At 56.9% G+C, this 22846-nt stretch overlaps 1 protein-coding gene across 6 annotated transcripts in view; it reads right to left on the bottom strand.

The window, feature by feature from the left end:
* NTN1 (netrin 1) overlaps window positions 1-22846 on the bottom strand; it is a 174775-nt gene that overhangs the window by 60562 nt on the left and 91367 nt on the right. For 5 of the 6 annotated variants that reach the window (XM_045889867.3, XM_054511059.2, XM_054511061.2 and 2 more), the window contains exon 3: window positions 2901-3089. The exons of the other annotated variant lie outside the window; for it this stretch is intronic. In XM_045889867.3, the coding sequence (XP_045745823.1) occupies window positions 2901-3089 (189 nt within the window). The remainder of the gene's footprint in view (window positions 1-2900; window positions 3090-22846) is intronic. 6 annotated transcript variants of the gene reach the window in all.

Here is a 22846-nt window from a genome sequence, read left to right as displayed (position 1 = left end):
CAAACGGACGGACTCCGTGGGGGTGGGGTGGGGACAGAGAGACTCCCATCTGAAGACCTCAAGGGTATACAGCCCTCTCTGCTGGCGTCTGACCTCCTACAGGTGGTCTCCCCCCGCCCCCCAAGATCTCAGGGTCTCCACTTGGTGGGAAATGTCCCATGGGGAAACAGAGGATTCAGAGTTCCCACTCGCCCCGAGGGGTTTGACACCAGAAAAAAAGAGAGCACAGGGGAAAGATCTAGAACCTTCTGCACCGAAGGCAGGACCGTTCAGGTCACGTTCCTCTTGCTCACCAATCAGAGAACAGATCGTTCAGGCACTGTCTTTCCTCGCCAATCAGGACGCAGGACCCGCCAGGTAGGGTCTTTCCTCGCCAATCAGGACGCAGGACCCGCCAGGTAGGGTCTTTCCTCGCCAATCAGGTGGTAGGATCCTTGAGGCCCTGTCCTTCCCCGCCAGGCAGGAGGTACCGCCGAGGCCCGCCCCCACCTGCCATGTTTCCCTGGCAGGGCACGCAGGCATCCTTCCACGCAGAATCTGTCCTCACATTTCTCTCTTCCTCGGGCCCTTCACTCAGGGTCCCACCAAGGCTGGGGGCAGCTGCTGTCCAAGGCTCCGAGGGACGACAGAGCCACCAAGGCCAGCCACAGGGTTTGAAGTAAGAAGGCAGGGGCACACCCTCGTCTGCCTGCGCCTGTCCCGCCTGGAAACCAGCAGAGTGGGAAAGCCCCAGAGGACAACCTGCAGGTTCCTAGGACCCGGTGGCTTCCTGACATCTCAGCCTGAGCCAGGAGAGGCCACAGGTGGCTCTTGCGTCATTCTGCATACAACAGAGGAGAGGGAGGGGAGGCAAAGGGCAAGAGGACCAGGCTCTGCTCCCTCCTGCCTCTCCAGGGGACGTGCCTTTCCTGCTGTGACGGCGCATGACCACTGCCCTTCCACGCCCAGCCGAGACCCCCTCAACCATGGACACAGGGCTGCCCACCTGAGTGGCCCCTGCTAATTAAAATTCCCTTGCCAAATCCCCAAGAAAGCTATGTGCAACCCGTTGTTTGCAACTCCTTGGCTTTGATTTCTCTGTAAAGGGAAGACAACAGGCGAAGAAGGGGCTGGATACTTTCCAAGTACGGTCTCTGAAAACCCAAAGCCCTCTCTCTCTCCCCAGTCATGCTCCTGCTCATGCCTTCCTGCCACCAGAGGCGTTTCTGGGTCCCTTGGCTCAGGCCACCTTGAGATCGGTTGGTCGGTTCCTGCTCCAAGTCTCCCTGGGGGAGTCTCACCTTGATTCTCTGGTTTGGGATGTGGAAATCGCCCGGGCTACCTTTAGGAGTAAACTTCTCTCGACAACCACCAGAGGCAGCCTTAAGTCCACAGATCTGGGAGGACAGCTCTGTTTGTGTCTGGGGAACCACCCGATTCATCCCTGTTCCTGTGGCACCGAAGGGATTCCTCCCAGAGGAGACAGGCTGGGAACCTGTTTCGTTCTGGAGAAAAGTATTCTCCACCAGCAGGGCCGGCTTCATGGGCCCGATGCTCGGAAGGGCAGGCGCTTGGTGGAAGCTCTGCTTGCTGCCATTTATAGTTTTTTTTTTTTTTAAGATTTTATTTATTTGCGAGAGAGAGAATGAGAGATAGAGAGCATGAGAGGGAGGAGGGTCAGAGGGAGAAGCAGACTTCCTGCTGAGCAGGGAGCCCGATGCGGGACTCGATCCAGGGACTCCGGGATCATGACCTGAGCCGAATGAAGGCAGTCGCTTAACCAACTGAGCCACCCAGGCGCCCCTGCTTGCTGCCATTTAAAAATTCTTAACAATTCCTGAGCAAGAAGGCCCGTGTTTTCATTTTGCACTGAGCCCCACGAGTCCTGTAGGCGGTGGTACCCACGAGTGCCCGACATCTTGCAGATTTCCTGATAAGAAGATACTCTGGCTTCATCCAAAGGCTAGGCAGTGCCCACCGACCGGTCTCTGGACTGCAGCTCCTCATCTGAGCCTGAGCCTGACAAGGCCTGGGTCTTGCCCGTGTCAGGGTCTACACGGGTCTGTGTCAGGACCCCGATCATGCTGGATGGTGGCCCCAGGAGCCCTCGCAGAGAAATCTTCTTGGGGAGCCATGCTTACAGCAAGCCCTGCCTCTAGGCCTCAAGGTTTAGACACGGACAGCCCCGGTTCCTGGAATTCCCAAAAGCAAATGTGGGGTGGGAGGCCCCCAGGTCTCCCCCCCACAGCAGCACTGAGCTCCCTGGCATTTCAACAGCTCCTCTGAGTCACCTGACCATCGCTTCATTTTTGTGAGGGGAGCGGGGGAAACACAGCAGCGGAAAAGTGAAAACATTCGTGCTCGCTCCAGCAAACGAAACGAGTCTCCGGTCTCCCTTTAATTTTTTTTTTTTTTTTTGTCCTCAGAAGGAGAGCTCTGTGCAGGTGGATTAAATGTTCCTTCTGAGACCCTGCCCCCAGAGCCGCCGACCTCACTGGGACCGTGACCGTGCGAGTCTTTGTGAGTGCCGGGGGCGGGGGGGACGGGGCGGGGGCGGGGGGCGCGCACACATCCAGAGAAATAGGTCTGCGTGGTCTGGGTAAGAGAGGGCCCTTTGTGCCGCCGGTAAGCCCGGTGAACATGACCCCCGCCCTGGGGTATCCAGCACACCTGTGCATGCGGAGAGCAGCCGGCCGGGGGCGGGGGCCCCGCACGCGCGCACGGATCACGCCTTGGCCTTTCTTCTCCTTAAGGCCGGGGCTCCATCGCCCCTTTGTTTCGGCTTATGCCCCCACACACCGGGGCGGCCGTGCGGGCGCCGCGGTGCCGGTCAAGGCCGGGTGCATGGGGACGCAAGGCAAAGCGGGAGCACAGAGGGGAGGACAGGAGGACGGGGTTCGCGGGGCCCCGCCCCTGCCTACCTTTGCAGGCCTTGCGGTGGGTGACGGGCTTGCCCATGTCGCGGTAGTAGCCCTCCTTGCAGTAATGGCAGTGGCGGCCCGCCGTGTTGTGGCGGCAGTTGAGACAGACTCCCCCGCTCTTGCGCCCCGACAGCTTGTACAGCTCCATGTTGAAGCGGCAGCGCCGGGCATGCAGGTTGCAGTTACAGGCTGCGGGAGGCAGGGAGAGACGTGAGGCCGCAGCAAGGGAGGGACGGTCCCCAGCCTCCCCCCAGCCTGCTGCAGGACCACAGGAGAGACTGTCCCCAGCTTCCCCCATGTCCACTGCTGGACCCCAGGAGAGACTGTCCCCAGCTTCCCCCATGTCCACTGCTGGACCCCAGGAGAGACTGTCCCCAGCCTCCCCCCAGCTCCACTGCTGGAACCAGGAGAGACTGTCCCCAGCCTCCCTCCATGTCCACTGCTGGACCCCAGGAGAGACTGTCCCCAGCTCCCCCCATGTCCACTGCTGGACCCCAGGAGAGACTGTCCCCAGTTCCCCCCATGTCCACTGCTGGACCCCAAGAGAGACTGTCCCCAGCTTCCCCGCATGTCCACTGCTGGACCCCAGGAGAGACTGTCCCCAGCCTCCCCCCAGCTCCACTGCTGGAACCAGGAGAGACTGTCCCCAGCCTCCCTCCATGTCCACTGCTGGACCCCAGGAGAGACTGTCCCCAGCTCCCCCCATGTCCACTGCTGGACCCCAGGAGAGACTGTCCCCAGTTCCCCCCATGTCCACTGCTGGACCCCAAGAGAGACTGTCCCCAGCTTCCCCGCATGTCCACTGCTGGACCCCAGGAGAGACTGTCCCCAGCCTCCCCCCAGCTCCACTGCTGGACCCCAGGAGAGACTGTCCCCAGCTTCCCCCCATGTCCACTGCTGGACCCCAGGAGAGACTGTCCCCAGCTTCCCCCCATGTCCACTGCTGGACCCCAGGAGAGTGTGTCCCCAGCCTCCCCCCAGCTCCACTGCTGGACCCCAGGAGAGACTGTCCCCAGCTTCCCCCTATGTCCACTGCTGGATCGCAGTCCTTCCCCGGGAGCTTCTCCTTGGCTCCCCTGTCTGCACTCAGAAGCACCTACTAGCCACCCAGCAGCCAAGGGCTCTGCTTCCCTCTCATAGGGAGACTGTTCATTTCCATCCCCCAAGCTGCCGGCCCGCACGCCCCATCACACACACACACACACACACACACACACACACACACACACCCCTTAAAGTTGGGAGGTGGGGCTGGCATCCTCCTTTTGCCCCAATCCTGCTTGCGAGGCACCCAGTGGTGTTCCTCCCCCCATTCATATGCAGAGGCCCTAACCCAGCAGCTGTGAACAGGCCTGTGTTTGGGGACATGGCCTTTACAGAGCTGATTACATCAAAATGAGGCTCTGGGGGTGGGCCCTCCTCCAATCTGACTGGAGTCCTTATAAGAAGAGGCAGTTTGCACACACAGGGGCGCACACACACAGAGGAGAGGTGGTCTGCAAGCCAAGCAGAGAGGCCCTGGGAGAAGCCAACCCTGCTGACACCTTGACCTTGGACTCCCAGCTCCAGAACCGTGAGAAAGACATGTGTGTTGGTTAAGCCCCCAGCTTGAGGTTTTCGGTGACAGCAGCCTGAGCAGACTCCTGCATGGTTTCCAGGGCTTTCTGCTCTGCGCCAGCACACTGCCCCCTCCCTTGAGCTTGGCCACCAGGCTGTCTTCTCCTGCGGCCGCTCCACAAGCCACCGAGGGCTCAGGGGCAAGCTGCACCAGCTTCCATGCCACCTTCTCCTCGGGCATCCTCCTCATCTGCTTTCCCTCCTGCCCAGCCCTGCTTCCCTTCCCACGGCCACCGGCACCAGAGCGGGAGTTCTGGGCTCCAATCTGAGGATGTCCATCACCAGCTGAAAGTCTTTCAACGGCCCTCCCGTTTGTTCCTCTGGGTAAAATCTAAGTCGGTTGTCACACGCTCAGGGCTCCAAATAAGCTGGTCCTGCTTCTCTCCACACCCTCTCCTTAGCTCTGCTCACCGCCCCCCCTCCCTTGCTCTGATGCTTGAGAGGTCCCCAGCTCTTTTCAGCTTCTAGAACATGCCATGCATACGTGAGGACCCCTCACCTGCCCCCTCCATGGCTTGTGAGACAGTCTCCTCCCCAGACCCCTGCTCATCTGCTTGCATCCTTCTCATCCTCCATGCCTTGGTGTCAAATATTGGTCCTGACCCACCTTCCTTCCACCCCCCCACCCCCACCCCAGGCATCCCGCGCGGCCCCCTCAGACCACCCCGTGTTGCCCATGACCTGCTTCTGTGGGCTCCGACCTCTAGGATAACTCCAGCTTCCATCTGGTCTACTCTTGCTCCCTCTTCAACATGCTTCGCCTGCTTTTGTGCTAAGTTTGTTTCAAATCGCATTTTATGTAATGTCTAAAGAAATGCTTAGTGCCAGACACTTGATAAACAAAAGCAGAAAAGAGAGGAAAAAAACGCACTCAGATTTGCAGCAACCACTGTTAACACAGGGGTCGTCCCTTGCAGGCTTTAATTAACGTTTGCTCAGCTGTGGAGCTCCGTCATTCTTTCCTACGGACGTGGATCATACTCGTGCATCTCCCTCCGTGGCCTATTTTCCCAGGATGATGAACATCTTTTAATGCCAGATACTGTTCTGCATGATTGTGAAAGGCTGTCTAGTCTCCCCTGAATGTGTGTGTGCAATGGGCTCTTTGGAATCCCCAGTGGGTGCATTTCAAAGCCGGGCCTCCCCAGGGGCTGGGCAGTTAAGTTGTTTTGGGTTTGCCACCATTACAAACACCAACGGTAACCACCTTTGGACCTGCGCATTTGTGCTCTGCTCTGATGGCCTGCCTGGGGTAACTTCTGGATCCGCGTATGTTTAACTCAGGATCCAAACTGCCGAACTGCCCTGGAGAAAGGCAGTCCTAGCTTCCAGGCCCTCCCAGCAGAATCTGAGAGCTACTGTCTCACCACATCCTCGAAGAAAACAACAGGACCCATTTGCTATCAGTACTCTTTATTTTTCATCTCTGCCAATTCGTCTGGAAAACACACACACACACGATTTTAATTTGTGTGTCTTTGGTTACCATGAGGTTGGACATTTCCCCATGTGTTTGTTTTTCTTTATATATTTTTTTGTGTGTGTGCATTGCCTGTTCATGCCATTTGCCCACTTTTCAAATAAGGTGGTTTTTTTTTTTTTCTTACAACGTCTAATGCTCTTATAAATGATGGATTAAAAACTATGTGTCTTTTCTACCACACAAGCTGCACAAATTTGTACCAGCTCCGTATTCATTTATTACTTTTGTGATTAAAAATTATACATTTGCCTCTTTAACTTTTCTCTCTGACGTTACAAGTTTCTTTAGATGTTCTTGCTAGAGGCATGCCCATTAGTCATTCAGCTGACAAGCAGAGAAGAACGGGGCTTAAGGGCAGGCACTGTGGGGGCCACAGGAGGAAAGGTTCAGTTCACACCTGAGTCTGGAAACAACTGGAAGGTAAATTAGGCCACAGAATGATTCCTGAGAGCCTCACCAAGGGTCTCTCAGCACCTCCAGCCTCTGGCTCAGCCTCACCTGTCCACTAGCACAAGGGACTGTCACACAAACATATGCACATCCACTGTCCGTTTGGACTCACTCAGCCAGATGAGGATGCTGCGGGCCGCTTAGGGTTAAGTGACCCACCAGCCCAGGACTGCCAAGGCAGTAAATAGGGGGCCCAGGACTAGAACCCAGGTCTTCTGGCTCCTGGCCCACTACCCTAGAGGAAGGAACCCACATCCCTGGAAGGAACAGTGGGGACTACAGCACAGAATCTGGACCTTTCCTACTGGCATAGAAGTCACAGGGCCTGGCACACCTGCCTAGGGACAGGGATCTGGGAAGATCACTCAAGTCTGGCTTCCTTAAGGCTCTCTTGTATCGGGAAAAGCCTCACTAGTAGCATCTTCTGGTCTTTCTTGGAGGCAGATGCTCACCCTGTGTCCTCCTCTGTAAAGACAGTGCCAGGTGTCCCCCAAGCTCCCAATGGGGCTACCTGACCTCTGAGCCCCTCCAGGGAGCTCAGCGCCCCCCCTTCCCCATCCCAAGGGGAACCCCTGGGTGATATCTCTCTTCCATATGCACCTTACACCAACAAAAGTTCTTCCCAAACAACCGGTCACACAAAAGAAAGCTCAGAGGCCAAACTTCAAAAGGCAGGGCTCCCCTCCCTCCCACCTCCTCTTGGAGCTGTCAGGGGACATCAAGTGGCAATTGCCCATGCTCAGGCTTCTGCAAAGTATTTTACAGCTTGTTTTCTTTTCTCTGTGTTTTATTTTCTCTACACAAATGGAAAAATGCATCAGGCAAAGCAGCCCCCATCTGGGTCCCTCGGCTCCACACAGAGATGTCACCCCACTCCCAGCTGGGCCCCAGCCTCTTCCTCAAAAAGACACCTTAATCCCTCATGCCTTCCTGTTTATCTCCTGCCCTCTCTTGGAGGCAAAAATATTGGGTATTAGTTTCATTATCAGATTTCAAGGAGGGAAGGAAAGGATAGCTTTGTGAGAACAGAGAGGTCAGCCTGGGGGAGAAGGGGGCAGGGGGCAGCACAACTTCTGAGGAACCTCCATGAGCCAGGGCCAGGAGCCCTGCAGGCTCTGCATCCTGTCCAGGGGTCCCCCAGCCACCCAGAGAGAGCTGGTTTGGTCTGGACCCCAAGCTCCATGCCCTCCTTCCCCCACCACCCCAGCTGGTTCAATTCAACACACACCTGAGTGCTCCAGCTACATGCCAGGCCCTATGCCACAGGCCATGAGGGAGACAGGGATGGACGATGCATCCTCAACTGTCCAGGGGCTCCCTGTCTGACAGAAGGAGGGGGTAGATGAGGGCTCTCGGCAGCAAGCTTTCAGATAAAGTAGGATAAATGCTCTCCTGAGTTGTGCCAGTTCCTTGACTACAGGACAGTGTTTGCCCTTACATCCTACAACCCAAAGCACATCTCAATACATTTTCATTGTACAAATAAGAAAGAGCAAAAGTAGGAAAGTCAGAAAGTAGACGATGGATGGCTGAGTGGGTGGGTGAATGGATGAATAGGTGGATGGACGGATGGATGGATGAGTGAGTGTGTGAGTGGGTGGATGGGTGGCTGGCTGGATGAGTGGGTATGTGAGTGGATGGATGGACAGATGGATGGATACGTGGATAGATGGATGGATGGATGGATGGATGGATGGATGGATGGATGAGTGGGTGGATGGATGGATGGGTGGATGGATGGACGGAGGATGGATGGATGAGTGGGTGTGTGAGTGGATGGATGGATGGATGGGTGGGTGGGTGGATAGGTGGATGGATGGATGGATGGATACGTGGATGGATGGATGGATGGATAGATGGATAGATGGATGGATGGATGGATGTGTGAGTGGGTGGATGGATGGCAGGATAGATGGATGGATGGATGGATGGATGGATGGATGGATGGATGGATGGATGGATGGATGGATGTGTGTGTGAGTGGGTGGATGGATGGCAGGATAGATGGATGGATGGATGGATGGATGGATGGATGGATGGATGGATGGATGTGTGAGTGGGTGGATGGATGGCAGGATAGATGGATGGATGGATGGATAGATGGATGGATAGGTGGATGGATGGATGCATGCATGCATGCATGGATGGATGGATACATGGATGGATGGATGGATGGATGGATGAGTGGGTGTGTGAGTGGATGGATGGATGGATGGAAAGATGGATGCATGGATGGATGGATTGATGCATGCATGCATGGGTGGATAGGTATGTAGGTGGATGGGTGAATGAGTAGAAAGAGGACAGATGGAGAATTATGTGGTTTGCCTGGACCACACTGCGACAAGATACAGCTTTGTGACATTTGTGACATTTTTTTTATTGTTGCTTTGAGCTACTTAAAACTTGTCTTGCTGCTTTAACTCACCAGTGTATCTGCTCAAGTCAACTACAGTGCTTTAAGGAGAAAAACCCACATTTAGGATGCCCTGGATTCCTCCCAGGACCCCAAGGAGGACCTGGTACACAATAGGGACTGAATCTGCATCCACTGGCTTGATGAGTTTACCAAAAACAGGCGTTAGCCCTCTCCTGAGAGACCCTTATAAACTAACTCCCAATGCCCACTCCCCCCCCCCCCCCCCGGCACACACACACACCTCCCTGGGATATCCCAGGCTGAAAGGATCCTGCAGACATTATTAAGCTGTGTCCTGGCCCTGTCTCTCAGGGACTCTGGCCCTGGGGCCCTTTTATTTCACATGGCTCAGGGGTTCTTTCAATAGAATAGCAAGGCCATTTGACAATGGGCCTCCTCAGAGCTCTGGGCTGGGGCCAGGGGCCCTCCTATGCTCTCCCAGCACAGGGGATCGCTCTCAATTTTTTCCTCCCTTCTAGAGCTCTTCTGAGAAGGCGACCCCATGATATTGCTCTAGCAGAATAGGAGCTTTATTTCTTTATAATTTTTTTTAAGATTTTATTTATTTGAGAGAGAGCACATGCATGAACAGGGGGAAGGGGCAGAGGGAGAGAGAGAAGCAGACTCCCCGCTGAGCAGGGAGCCCGATGCGGGGCTCGATCCCAGGAGCCCAAGATCATGACCTGAGCTGAAAGCAGACACCTCACCCAGGCACCCCCAGCATAGGAATTTTAGATTTACATATCTGCAGCTAAACTGTCCAAAGTAACTGGCCCACGTGTGCACCATCCACAGGCTGGAGGTTGCATAGGCAAGAAACCGGTCCACAGCCCCGGGATACCCAGCCCCGGGGAAGCACAGCCCTCAGATCTGCTGAGATTATGGACAAATCTCTACATGTCCAGGCCCCAGGGGCAGGCTGGGGCAGGTGCTGCCTCCCTCAATGGTTCCTTCACCGACTTTGTCTGAGGCTGCTGGGTAGGGACCACGAGACTCGCTCAGCACGTGCAAAGTGTTCACAACTTCTCCAGGGGTGGGGACTCACGGTTCTCTGCTGGGACAGTTTTGCCTCCCAACAGACAGCTGGCAACGTCCACAGACATCTTTGGTTGTCACAACTCAGGGAGGGGCTGCTGGTGTCTACAGGATGGTGACCAGGGACGCTGGTATGCGTCCTACCAGGCACAGAAGGGCCAAGTGTGGGAAAGCCTGGGTTGGAGAGATTGTAATGGTCTCAGCCATGGGAGCTTTTATACCCCTTACAGCTGATCAAGATGCTACTCTCTAAGAGCAAATTTGAATATTGCCCAGGGGGTGAGAGATGTTCGCTCCTCCCGCAGACGCCGCCTGGAGCCTTTGAACGGACGGGGAGCTGGTGGACTACAGGGGAGCCAGCAGCAAATAGGGCAGAGTCCCGCCCTCAGCGTGCTTCTGCCTCAGAGGGGAGAGGGACAGCCGTCTAGCAACTGCATAGGAAATCCTTCGGTCATGTCCAAGTGTCCTGAGTGCCGTAAGGACTAACTGTCAGGGAGAGCATTCTGCTCAGCCCTCTGGGGACCGGTGCACAGGACGGGGCCTCAGAAGAGAACCAGGACACAGACGGAACATTCCAGCCGGCCAGCACTGCCCCGAACGCGACCTGCACGTGGGGGTCACCTGGGCATCCGGTTCAAATGCAGATTCGGCTTCGGGGGGTCTGGGGCTGGGCCTGGGAGTCTGCATCCAGACAAGCCCCCAGGCTAGCGGGCCGGAACTAAAGCAAAAGAAATGGGTCGGAACATGAGCCAGTCGCTGAGAGGGAGCAGCCTGCAGGGAGATGTTGGGTAGAGTTCATGGCCAGGCGTCCACGCTGGGGCCGCGGGCAGAGGTCTGGTTTCGAAAGACACAACTCCTTGGCCGATTGGTTCAGAATGAGGCAAATATTTGAGTTGTTTTTAAGAGTCTGAGGCAGTTTGTATACCCTTTTATCTGTTACTTTGCTACTCTATTTGGTATCCTATTTATTTAGAAATGGTTTGACCCTTGTTTATAAATCTCACGCTTTCCGCCCCCTGTGGCGTGTTGTATGAGACCAGATCTCAGCTTTTCCTGAGGTGACCAGGCCGGGCCATCGCTGCTCCTCACACCCCCACATCTGGCCCCCGCCAGCACCCGGGGGATGCTCAGAACCGGGCTCCCCAAGGGCTCCTTCCTGGACGGGGGCTGAGCGAGGCGGGGCTGGCCCCCGCATTTCTGGGGCCCGGACCCTCTCATGCCTACGCTACAGGTGAGCAGAGTAGAAAAGCGATGACCACACACACCTAGATCCATTTAGAAAACAGTCAATTCACCTTATTAATGGCAAATGGATTTATTTCTTCCTTCCATAGATACTGCCTGAGCACCTGGGGACGTCACAGTGCGCAGGACAGACGCGGTCCCCGCGCTCGCCGAGTCTCTGCCGTTAGCTGGCAAGAACAGGTCTGGTGAACGCCGCTTTTTTTTTTTTTAAAAAGTGTCAGGAAGAACAGCTGCTGGGGGTTGACGCCTGTGCACGTTGGGGCTCTCGAAACGATGCCCCCTTCCTCCTTCTCTCGAGCTCTGGTTGGCAGTTCGAGGGGACATTCACTCACCGTCCCCATCCACCCAAGACCCCAGCATGTGACAGTTCTCAAGCGTGGGTGCAGAGAATCACTGAAATTGCCTACCAAAACCCAGACGGCCGAGGCCCGGCCCTGGAAGCTTCTGATTCCATAGGTAGGCTGTAGATGGGGCGGGAAGGTCTGCCCTGCTACCCAGCTGGGGCATCCTGTAGCTTCCACCTGCTCAGGGAGGAGGTGATGGGCGGGGGGGCAGGGGAGCAGCCAACAGGACAGTGGCGACCTGGGAGTTCCAGAAGGAAAGGGTGTAGCAAGGATACTCAGCGGGGTATCAGGCAGAGGAAACTATTCTGAGAAAGAGAAGGAATCCACTTTCGGGCATGTGGGGGTCCCAGAGCGGCGGGGCGGCAGGGAGTGGTTTGGTGGTCAGCAGCAGGGATCTTGGCTGGTGGGCTCGGGAGCCCCGCCGAAGCCACGTTCTCACGGGGAGGAGCCCCGACCACCCCCCAAGTCTCTCTGACGAGCCTCCCTTCGGTGGACAGAGGCCTGCAGAGCCAAGGCATGGTTTTGTATTGTGGTTTTGTTTTGTTTTAAAAAAAGCTCCAACTTGAAAACAGAAACTCTGACCCCCGGACCTGCGCTTTATCTCCGATATCAGAAACAGAATCTACAAGAGGTGGATCAAGGTGGTCGGGAAAATGAGCCATAAAAACGGAGTGGGAAACCGGGTCCCCCACGTCAGTCAAGCAGGCCGGGGTTCCCAGCAGCCACGGCGGGCTTTAGATGGTTTCTGATAAAGTCCCCAGAGATAAGTGGCCTGTGTTTGCCGAGGACTTAGAGAGCTTTAGCCCAGTCTGCACACAAAGGGGCCCTCTGTCAACAGTCCTTCAGGCCACTAATAGGGCTGAACAAACACTAGGCGTAACAAGCTCTTCACACCTGTGGGGCTTGGGAAAGGCCGGCCCCTTTGTCAAGATGTCAGACAAAAGAGCGGCTGGGAGCCCGTCCCCCCGCCACCACCACCACCCAGCCAGACCCTCTCCTGGCTGCTGGAGGACAGACTGGGAGTGGGGGACAGATCTCAGGTCTGTGGGGCTCCCCCCTTCTTCCAGCACAAACGTGGACTCCAGCTGGGCAGGGAAAGCGGCCCATCATGGGGGCCCCCCACCCCAATGTCAGACTGGTGGGGAGCTGGGGCTGGACCGGGCCGCGGGCGGGGGTCAGGGGTACCCGGGTCAGCGGCCCCGCTGTCCCCCAGGCACAGGCATCCGGGAACTGTGGGCTGCGCAGGGCCACCCCCTGAATCGGCTTGACCTCACCATCACTTTTCCCCCCGACTTTTTCTCTCTGTAAACATCTTCGGGTTTTCTTCCCTCTGCCCTTTTTTGGCTGCTTTGCCTCCCCTCAGGCTTTGACGCCATAGCTCCTCGCGCTGCCCAGGCCTTAAGGCATAACTCAGGGCTCCTGCCGCACAAACATCCTCCTCTTCACCCCTCTTGGTGGAGGAAATGCCAAGGAGGCTTTGGTGAGCCGGGAGCAGTCATCAATCCTTTGTCTGCAGCCCTCCGTCCTTAGATCCTCCCTCCCGGGCCCCTTCCAGAGCCCCGCCCCAGGCAGAGGGGGCCCTGCCCTGTCACCTCCCCCAGGGGCGGGGTGCGGGGACACTCCAGCCCGGGCCCACTGTGTGGCATTCCCTGACTCCAATGGCCCTCCTTCCCAAATCCCCCTTCAAGCTCTTCTCACCTTGTTGCTGCCCTGTTCCGGAACCTTCCGGGCCCTGTTCTGGAGCCTTCTGCGGAGCGGGGGGCCGCTAACTACAAGATGCAAACTCTCTTGCCCTCAAGGATATTCCTGGCTGCAAAGCAGAGGTCCAGAGACGAGGGGGTCTTGCTTCTTCATTACAGTAGGACCCCGTATGAACGCCCCCACTCCATCCCCATCCTCACAGGGAAAAGGGGATGTCGTCCCCCAAGGGAAAAAACAGGATTTTTGGAGCTGGTGCGGGCTTTCAGCGTTTCCTAGTTTACCCTCTGTCGAAGAGATGAGAAAAATGCAGCCCCAACTGGCAAAGGGACTTTGCCAAGGACCTGGAACTCGTTAGGGGCACTCCTAATTCAGGGCTCTTTCTAGACCTCCAGCACGCGAGAGCGGCATGGTCGTGGGCAGGACCAAGCTTGATAGACCCCTGCGTGCGGCCGCTGGAACGCATTCCCGAAGGCCGAGAAATTTCTCGAAGTAGAACCTAGGTCATCTGAGCCAAGCTCCCCTCCCCGGCTTTGGTGGCCACGAAATCCTCTTTGCCTTGTGGCTTGTCCGCCCTGCCCGGAAGGGGCTCCCTTCCAAGCCCGCTTCCCCAGAGGTGGTGCACACAGTCCCTGTGTTTTATTAAACGGACATATGAGGGCTGATTTGCCAGCCGCACTGGCCAAACCTGACCCCTGGCTTCCCAGAGTCATTTCCCATCTGTAATGGGTCCCATCACCGGATCTGGCACATGCCGAGCTGGAGATGTGAGGCCGGACTCCAGCGGCCGTGGGCGAGGCTGGCGGCAAGGGAGGTTTAATGACTTGCAGTGGATTCTGCCCCCGTGACACCGGGCGGAAACACATTCGATTCTCAGGACACCTTTCCCATTCCCGACACTGCTGACCCACGGGCAGCATCCCTCCTGTGCTGGACCTATTATTTATTTATTTCAACTCTGACTCCGGCTGCAGGCTCCGGAGACCAGCCTAGCCTGCAGCCCAAACCACTCCAGGGATCTGACACAGGGCACGGCGCCTCGTGAGCCCAGAGGCCAGAGCCCCCTGCCCCTGGATGGGGACAGGCTGAAAGCGGGCTCCTGGGGGGTCGCGCCGGGTCAACACCAAATGCGCTCTACCAACTAGGTTCGCTGGATTCAGCAAATAAATATACGGGGATGCTCAGTTACAGTGGAATTTCAACAAATACTCTCTGCTGAAAGTATGCCCCGAGGGTTGCAAGGCCATCCTATCTCCAGCATCTTCCAGATCCCCATCGGATGCGTGCTTTGCCTGAAATGTGTGATCTTTACATAACAGCTTTTTTTTTTTTTTTTTTTTTTAAATCAAAGGCAGCTGTGATCTTCTGGGTATCTGCGAGTCCCACCAGAGGGTGGCGGGGGGTCCCGCGCTTTAGCAGGAGCGGGAGGGAAGAGGTCTGCTCAGGCTTTTCTGCATTCCCACGATTGCCTGAGGCTTCCGTCCCTGCTTGGTCAATGCCAACCTGTCTTTTCTCAATCACTTCCCTTTCCTCATCTGCTCCAGGAGGACAGAAATCACATGTCTGAGATGTGACAGTAGGGGCAGACCCTGCCCATCTCATGACCCCCAAAGTGTCCTCCTGGCCGTGGACACCACCGTCAGTGCTGAGCGGATAGGCCGCCTCTCTGCCCCCACCAGGCTCTGCGGGGGCTCACTGTTCCCCAGCATGCCCCAATTTCCCATGCAAAGATCCCCAGGGGGAAACCACACTGCCATTTAGGGAGAAACAGGGGGAGGAAGGTAATTATGATCAGAATGGCCCAAATGCTTTACCCATTTTCATTGGGGCAAGCTCTGCAGTGGAGTGGACCCACAAGTCTTCACCCCCATTCTGAATCCAGTTATTTTAACCAAACCATCAGGTATCATGTATTTAGATATCGGTAAAGTGTTCACGAGATCACAATTAAAGGCTTTAATTAAGCATCATGTCATTGAAGAATGTAGGTGGCCGACCACAGGACAGAAGGGGCCCCCCCGGGGAAGAGAGTGATCTTGCCGCTTCTGGAGGCATTCAAGTAGAGAGATGCAGTATAGGAGATTCTAGCTCTGACAAGGCAGAACGAGGCTGATAAAGTCCCTTCCAACTCAGCCTTGGAGGAGACACTTTTCTGCCTCTGGGCTGGGAGATCGTTCCAGGTTTGAGGCTAGGACCAGCCTGGTGACCATTCTTACACATGCGTTGGTAGAAGGGGTGTCTTGAAGAAATCTTCCAATCTGTAACTGACCCTGCGTCCTTGGGGTAGGGGCTGTGTATGTCTGAAGGAGACAGCGGAAGCGGGCAAATGTGGGGGCTTTATTCGCAGAAAACAAACCCAATGGTCCTTCTGGAATGACGTCCTAGTTATCTAGGGAAAATGGCCCCGGGGACTACGGTCACCTCCTCCTCTTGGGCAGAGGATGGCTCTGCCGCCGAGCATCTTCTGCCTGGGCATTCAGATCAGTGCAATGACAGCGGGACAATGGGGGCTTAGCTAAAAAACAAAAACAAAAAAACCAGCCACTCTTTCAAAGGGTTTCAAAGGCTTTAGGGCTGACGGATCTACCATGGAAATGCCCCAACACAGCTGTATGCGGCTGGCACCTCCATGATGGTTGGCGCCGGGAAGTAAGGGTTACTGAGCACTTTGAACACCTCCCCTGGATTTAGGACAACAAGCCACCCCAGTGGCTTGCTGGCTCTATCAGTCTGAAACTCTCAGGGAAGAACCAAACAAGGGACTGGCCCTTACAGAAAAGAGGAGGGTCCTTTCCTGAGCAACCCCTTCCCCTTCCTCTTCCAAATTGTCCAGAGTGCCAACGGCGGAGCCGAACACCTCCCTCCCGGCCATGGCCTGGAGGAGGTGGGCAAGGAGTGGGAGTAGAGGGCAGGAGGCAGTCCGCATAGATGGGGAAACTGCTTCCCGACTGCCTGGGCCCATTTTACACACACGAAGAACAGCAGAGACAGGTGACCGGCCTGGGGCCCGTCTCTGCACCAAGGTGAGCCCCAGGCTCCACAACCTCTCCTGAAGTTGCCCCTCCCTCAGCTGCTTCCCACCCCTGATGCCCGCCCCCCCGCCGGCCAGGTGTGCCATGATAGGGGACTGAGGGATGTCGTGAAAGGTACAGAGGCCTCCGGAAGGGTCCCCCAGCCCCGAAGCCAGCTAGTGACCACAGAAGCATCTCCTGGTCCCCTTCCTCTCCGCGAGGGGAATGTACTAACACATTCATGCTTCCAAACGTCCCACACCCTACAGCTTTCCCTTTTTATTTCACCAGAAGAAGCCATAAAATAAAAGAGATGGAGGACTAAGGAGGCTTAACTTTATATGCTTTGTCAGCCCGACAGCCTCACAAACAGCCCATTTTCCAGGCGAGGATGTTGAGGCCCCGGGCAGAGCCCACAGGGCCCCTGCTCGGCTCCAGATCCGAATCCTGGGCATGGTCCTGGGCTCCCAGCTGCAAATAGTGGGGCTCGGCCTCCACTTGGACCTCCACGGTGACTCAGGTGGCTTTGAAACCAGAACTATTTAAGGCACAGGCTGAGCTGGACCAGGGTTGTTTTGACAATGGTACCCCTCAGGTAAAGTCTTTGGAAATATTTTTTTCTTGCCCTAAAATGAGGGGGTTTGGGAACCAGAGAGGTCCCCTGTACAAGGAGGGGGGGCGCCGCATGTGAACGCCCCACATTTCTTGGCCCCGGTGCTTCTGGCTGCTTTGGATTTGGCTAATTCCCCGGGCGCCCTCTGTAATTCCACAGTAATGTGGCTTTAATTGTCCCCAAAGCGGGCCATTCTTTCTTTATTGTGCAGTAAATTTCCCTCCAGAGTTCGGATTTCATCCGCCTGCCCCAAGCCGGGGAGCCGGCTGTCCTCACGGCCATCCTGCCTCTCGAGTCCTCCTCCGCGCCCCCCTCCCCGGCCCGCACTGGGACCCGACATGGCTGGGCGGCTGGCTGTCAGGACCCCCGGGGATGGGAGTGCACAGTGGGCAGGCGGCAGGGACACTGGTCTGTGGTTCTGTCTGGAAAACCAATTAACTTCACAAATGCAAACAAGCTGCAATCACGGGATTCACTGGGGCTTCAGTCGGGGCGAGGGAAGAGGTTTCATGTCTGCTTGATCAGCAAAAGCCACTGAAGCAGGAGGGAGATGCTGAGACGGGGCTCAGGGGCCTGTTCGCGTCGTGCACCTGTTTGACCGGCCGGGCCCCGCCGCTCTGCCACCCCACCTGTCCGTAAAGAGAGAAGGAATTATGAACACTCTCTCTTATCAGATGAGATACGGCTTGTAAAACACAGTGAAGAAGGTGAGCCTCGAGCTGGGCACCTGCATTCGAACCCCGCCTGTCACACCAGCACGGTGTACTTGATCTGCAGCACGCACGTGAGCCTTTCAGTGCCTTGGTTGCCTTCTCTGGAAACGGGGGCCATAATGGTGTCCATCTGTTCCAGCAGCGAACACGGGACCAGTGACCAGAGTGACTATCATCACTCAGACACCCCTGGTGCAGGCTTCCGTGGGAAACCTAGTGCATGCAGAAGACACAGGGCTCAGACACCGGCCGTGCCCTGCCTGGGTCCCTGACGGGGAGACAGATACAAAAGCAGACAACAACGCACTGAGCATGCTCCGCCAGGGGAATGTCAAGCAGGGTCACCGCAGGGGCGACCCTGGGCCTCCTGAGACTCAGTCCCTGGGGAAGCATGACCAGCGCATCTGGAAGGCCCTCCAGGGTTAAGACACGACCGTTCCAGCCCTGGTCCGGCGTGGTTTGTGCCCAGGGTCTGAAGGGATTCTCACTGTGGTCATCTTTCTGGAACGACACTGCCTAGAGCAGAGGCGACAATGATGCAGAAGGAGGAACATCTCTGAGTGGCCACAGTGATGGTCAACAGTTTTCTCCACTAAGAGCGATGCTACTCGCCCACGAGACCCCGTCCCCAGATTCTCCTTCGTCTTCGTTACGCGGAGCTTCCAACACAGCAAGAAGAAGGGGGAACTGAGGCATAAGACAGGACGCGAGCAAGGCGAGGGCTCAGGGAGCGTGCAGGGTCAGAGCCCCCCGAGGGGGCCTTTGGGTCTGTGGCCCCTTCATGGCCATGACCTCCTCCTCTCCCCTCTACTCCGGCCCGCAGAGCCGGCCTTTCTGGGCAAGTCACACCACAGGGAAGAGGGACAACCATAAATCTGTGGCCATCAGGCGCCCCTAGACAGCCACACCTCACCGCTCAGTGCTCAGCGGTCCCTTCCCGGGGGGCCTCTGCTGCCCCCACCCGGAACACCGCAAGTTCACGGCCCGCCCTCCCACACCCCTGCTGCGTCCTCATCACACGTGGCTTCGCGCACGCATGTGCTGTGCGCGGGCACTTTCGCCAGTCCTATCGTCTTACCGCAGACACAGACCTGCACCTGCGCTCACGGGACCCCCACCGTGCAGAACGGAAGCTCCCTGAGGGCAGGAATTTATTTTTGTGTTTCTTTGCTTCCCTGCTGTGCCCCCCAGGGCCTGGGACACAGGGCCTGCTACGAAATAGGTCCCCAGGAATATCTGCCGAGTCAACACCTGTCACCCTGTCTCCCACTCCCTGGACGACTCCCCAGGTCAAGCACCCCCGCCCAGCCCACACCGCCCGGCAGCCACCTGCTCTCCCGGCCTTCCTGGCTCCCCCGGGCCTCCCCTCCAGCTCACCTCGGCCCGCCCCCCACTCCGCCTGCTTCGTCCCACGGTCCCACCAGAGCACCACGCTAAGACCACCCACAGCCCCGCCGCCGCGAACCCCACCAATGTCCACGAGGGCTCCTGCCAGGCGCGTCCCCGGCTCTTCGCAGGCCCCGCTTGCTCAGATGTTCAGAGCATCACCATGCCTGTTCTCCTCCTTGAGCCCCGTCTCCCCTCCAGGATCGCCCTAATCGAAGCTGCGGTTCTTCCAGAACAAGCTGGGCTGCTCTCCTGATGCATGTCCCACTGCCTCCCCCCACCCCCTAACTCGGCTCTCTCGGGAGCCCAAACCCAGCTGCCTTCCAGGACATCTGCCAGCAAGTGCAGGTGGGACGCGAAGGAGTCACCCCCTCCCGCCTCCTCATCCTGCTACTTATCCCATCACCAAGTCCCAAGTCCTGTGGACTCTTAAATTCCCAAATCTCCCCCAGACCCCCCCTACCTTAGTCTGAGTCATCACCCTCCTTGACCTGCACAGGGGTCCCCAATTTGGGCTCTGAGCCCCCCCTCACTCTCCACCTGTCCATGCGATGACCGCTGCTTGCCTGCTGACCCAAAGCACACAGACCTGCTAACCCGTGTAAGCGTGTTGGCTTCAGCTCCCCAGGGTGGCCGCTGCTTAACCCCTAACCACCCATTAGCGGGTCTAGGATGGGGTAATGGGTTCTGGGGCAGCATTAAAAAAAAAAAGTTTAGGGAATATCAGGGTGAGTCACACACAGCAAGGGTGCATTCGACTTGGATGGAGGGATGGACGGATGGACGGATGGATGATGGATAGACAGGCATCCTAGGTCATTATTCATAATGGTAAATATATTTCTACTGTGTGTCATGGTCCAACGATTTAATTTAGGTTCCACTGACTGTGGGTATGGTTAGCTCTGAGGACAAGGGCCATGTTTTCTTTCTTTCCTACTCCCTCACTGGACCCAGAAGCTGGGTCCAATGCTGAGCTCGCAGGAGACGCGTCTGCTCACCACGGGGTGGGGGGCCAGCCGGGGGATCCCAGACACCAGTGACCTGGGGCTCACCTGCTGGGAACCCAGCCCCAGAGGGCTCCTGGCCAACCTTCAAGACCTTCTTCAAGTCTCCCTCTTCAGCCCGTGGGTCCCCAGTTCTGTCTCCGCCCACCCTCCCCTCCCCCCACCCTGTGCCCCAAAGCTCGACAGCCCAGCACCACGCGCCCCCCCCCCCCCCCCCCGTCCCCGCCGGCCTGGCACCTAACACAGCTGCCTTGTCTTGTGCACACTGCCCCCGACCATGTCTTATCTCCTGTGTCTTTCTCAGCTTCATCTCCCCGGGGCCGCACCCAGGGCCCGGCTGTCAGTACGACGGTGCGCGCATTCAATAAGTCGGTGCGGACGGATTGACTGACGGGGAGGGGATACCAGAGCCCAGGTGGAAGCCGGGGGTCCATCTGGCCTCTGTCTCCTGCCGGGGCAGGGCCTTTGGTGACAACGTGAGGAGAGAAGGGGACAGACCAAGGTCACGGACAACGGGCACCCAGCCTCCTGGAAGCAGCGTGTTCTGGTGTTCCTCCCACTTCCTCCCGGCCCGCTCTTGAAGGAGCTTCTGCACTCGTCTCTGCTGCCCCGTTACCAGATCTACTCGAGCTTCCTTGGCCTAGGGCGATATCTCGCCACTAAAATTTATGCAAATGAAATAATGAGCAATTTGGGGAAAGGAATGAAAGGCTGAGCAAGATCCAAACCACCCCAGACACCCGCCTGCAGGGGTTTTCAAGTTGAGCAATCATTTTAAAGACGATTGAAGGTCACTGGCTGGGAAAAAACACACCGGGATTCCCGCAAACCAGCAGGCCCTGTGGCTTCGTCCCGAACATGGGGGAGCAGGGGAGGCCGGGCTGGGGAGGGGACGGGGAGGCTGCCCTGCTGCTCACTGTTCCCCATGGCTGGACTACTGGGACTTCAGTGGGGCCCATCCTGAGCAAACTGTAGGGACGTAGCCTCTGGCCCGGGCATCCCTAAACACCCCCCCTCATTCCTGGAACCAGACATGGGGAAAGCACCATTCCAGCCCAGAACACCCCAAAATGGTCATCAGCTCTTACTAGTGGAGACATGCCTGCCGCCCAAGATAGGGCACTCTGCGGATTTGTTCATTCATTGACCCGCTCAACAAATCTTCATGGCGTGCCCACCACATACAGGTTCTGCTCTAGAACACAGCAGGAAACAAATATTCACTCAGCAAACATTCACAGTGCTTCAGCTTCCTATCATAACGGACCGGGACGGGGCAGGTGGGCTGGGGCATGGGATACAAGGATGAACAGAAGCCGGGTATATGGGGCAGGTGAGAAAAGCATTCAGGCCGAGGAGTCCTTTCTCTCTCTCCGCAGTGCATGTTCTCAGTTTGCAAGACCTGGGGTAGGGGTGGGGTGGTCATAAAGACCAATTTCCTTAAAAAAAATTTAAAAAGCATAATGTTGCAATTTGATAAAGCTGGGGGTGGACACATAGGTACCCATTACGGTATACCCATTACAGTATCCTCTTCTCTTAACTACTTCAGAATAAAACAAATTTTGGGTTGCTCTGGTTTTGTAAAGACTGAAGGATGGGGGGCGGGGGGGGGGCACGGTGAGCACAGGTGTTGCTGACCCCAGCCACTGGCCTGGTGCTAGAAAACTTCCTGTCCACTTCTTGCAGGAAAAGCTGCCCCTTCTGTAGCCTGTGACCGCTTCTTAGGAAGATTCCAGAAAATGGCATGGGTCAGAGCACCAGGAAGGCGCTCAGAGCCTGCAGCAGGGCAGGTGGGCGTGGGAGGGCACATGCGTGGGGGTCCGACACACACACACACGCTGTTGGCTGGGAGTGTTCACCCTGCGCTCTGGGGACGGGCTGGGCTCAGGGATGCTTAGTCACGCTTGGTTGGCAGGGGTGGGCCCAGGGCTGGCACACTGGTCTCCTGAAATATAAAGCCGGGACCAATGCTCTGTGAACTCTGGAAGCCAAATCCGATGGCCAGGGTGTGATCCCAGGGCAAGGCCTCCAGCACGGCCACACCAGGGAGCTCCACACCCCGTAGATGGGACAGGGTCCAGGGTCTGCAGAGAGAACAGGCTCCACAAACACCATGTGAACCCCACCAGCGCCGGTGGTCTTTACAATTCAGGGGGATACCGCTGGGCTCCACAGAGCATGGACTTGAGCTAATCCTCTCCTCCCGGGGCCAGGAGAGAGTCTGACGGTCACAAAGGGCTACGGAGTTAACCCTGAGAGTGGCTAATGAGCTTGCTACTGCTGGGGAGCAGGGGACAAGTGGGGCCTTCGCAAACCGGGGAGCAGGACGCGCAAAGACTCAGAGGCAGGCAGCATGAGAACCACATGGGTGCGGTCTGGCTGGGGGGAAGGCTACACAGGCTCAGGGACTGGGGGCAGGCACGGAGGCAGGCAAACGTGTGCTGGGGACCGGGCGCATGCAGACCCAGAAGGCAGTTGCTCTCAAATACGTTCTGCAGAACAGGGACACGCCGGTGGCCAGTAAAGGCCAGGTCAGGCAGGTGATGAGGGTGGAGGTGCGTGGATGTGGCAAAGGTGAGCTGTGGTGGAGGCCTGAGCTGCAAGCATAGGGACAGAGAGGAGGGGATGGGCCAGGGACAGTCAGGAGTTGGGGGGCGTCGTGCCTGATTGGGCCCAGAGCAGATGGGGATGCCAGTTTCCAGGCAGAGAGCTAGGAGGGCTTGGTCCAGGGTATGGGGGTGAGAGGTGCTGGAGGACACGTAGATGGGGTGTCTATTCAGAAGGCAGCAAGACAGGCAGAACCCAGACAGGCCTCCCAAACCGGACCATCGAGTCCTGGAACGAGTTTGCTCACCTCTCTCAGGACCCAGGACTGAGGAGTCCTGGCTAGGTTCACTTCAAGCCTGCAAATACCTAGCAAGC

This window comes from Mirounga angustirostris, unplaced genomic scaffold (assembly GCF_029215605.1).
Source record: "Mirounga angustirostris isolate CCGP_5_RB_7025 unplaced genomic scaffold, mMirAng1.0.hap1 SCAF_17, whole genome shotgun sequence".
NCBI lineage: Eukaryota > Metazoa > Chordata > Mammalia > Carnivora > Phocidae > Mirounga > Mirounga angustirostris.
The sequence above is the reverse complement of the archived record's forward strand: the minus strand, read 5'-3'. Positions and strand labels throughout refer to the sequence as shown.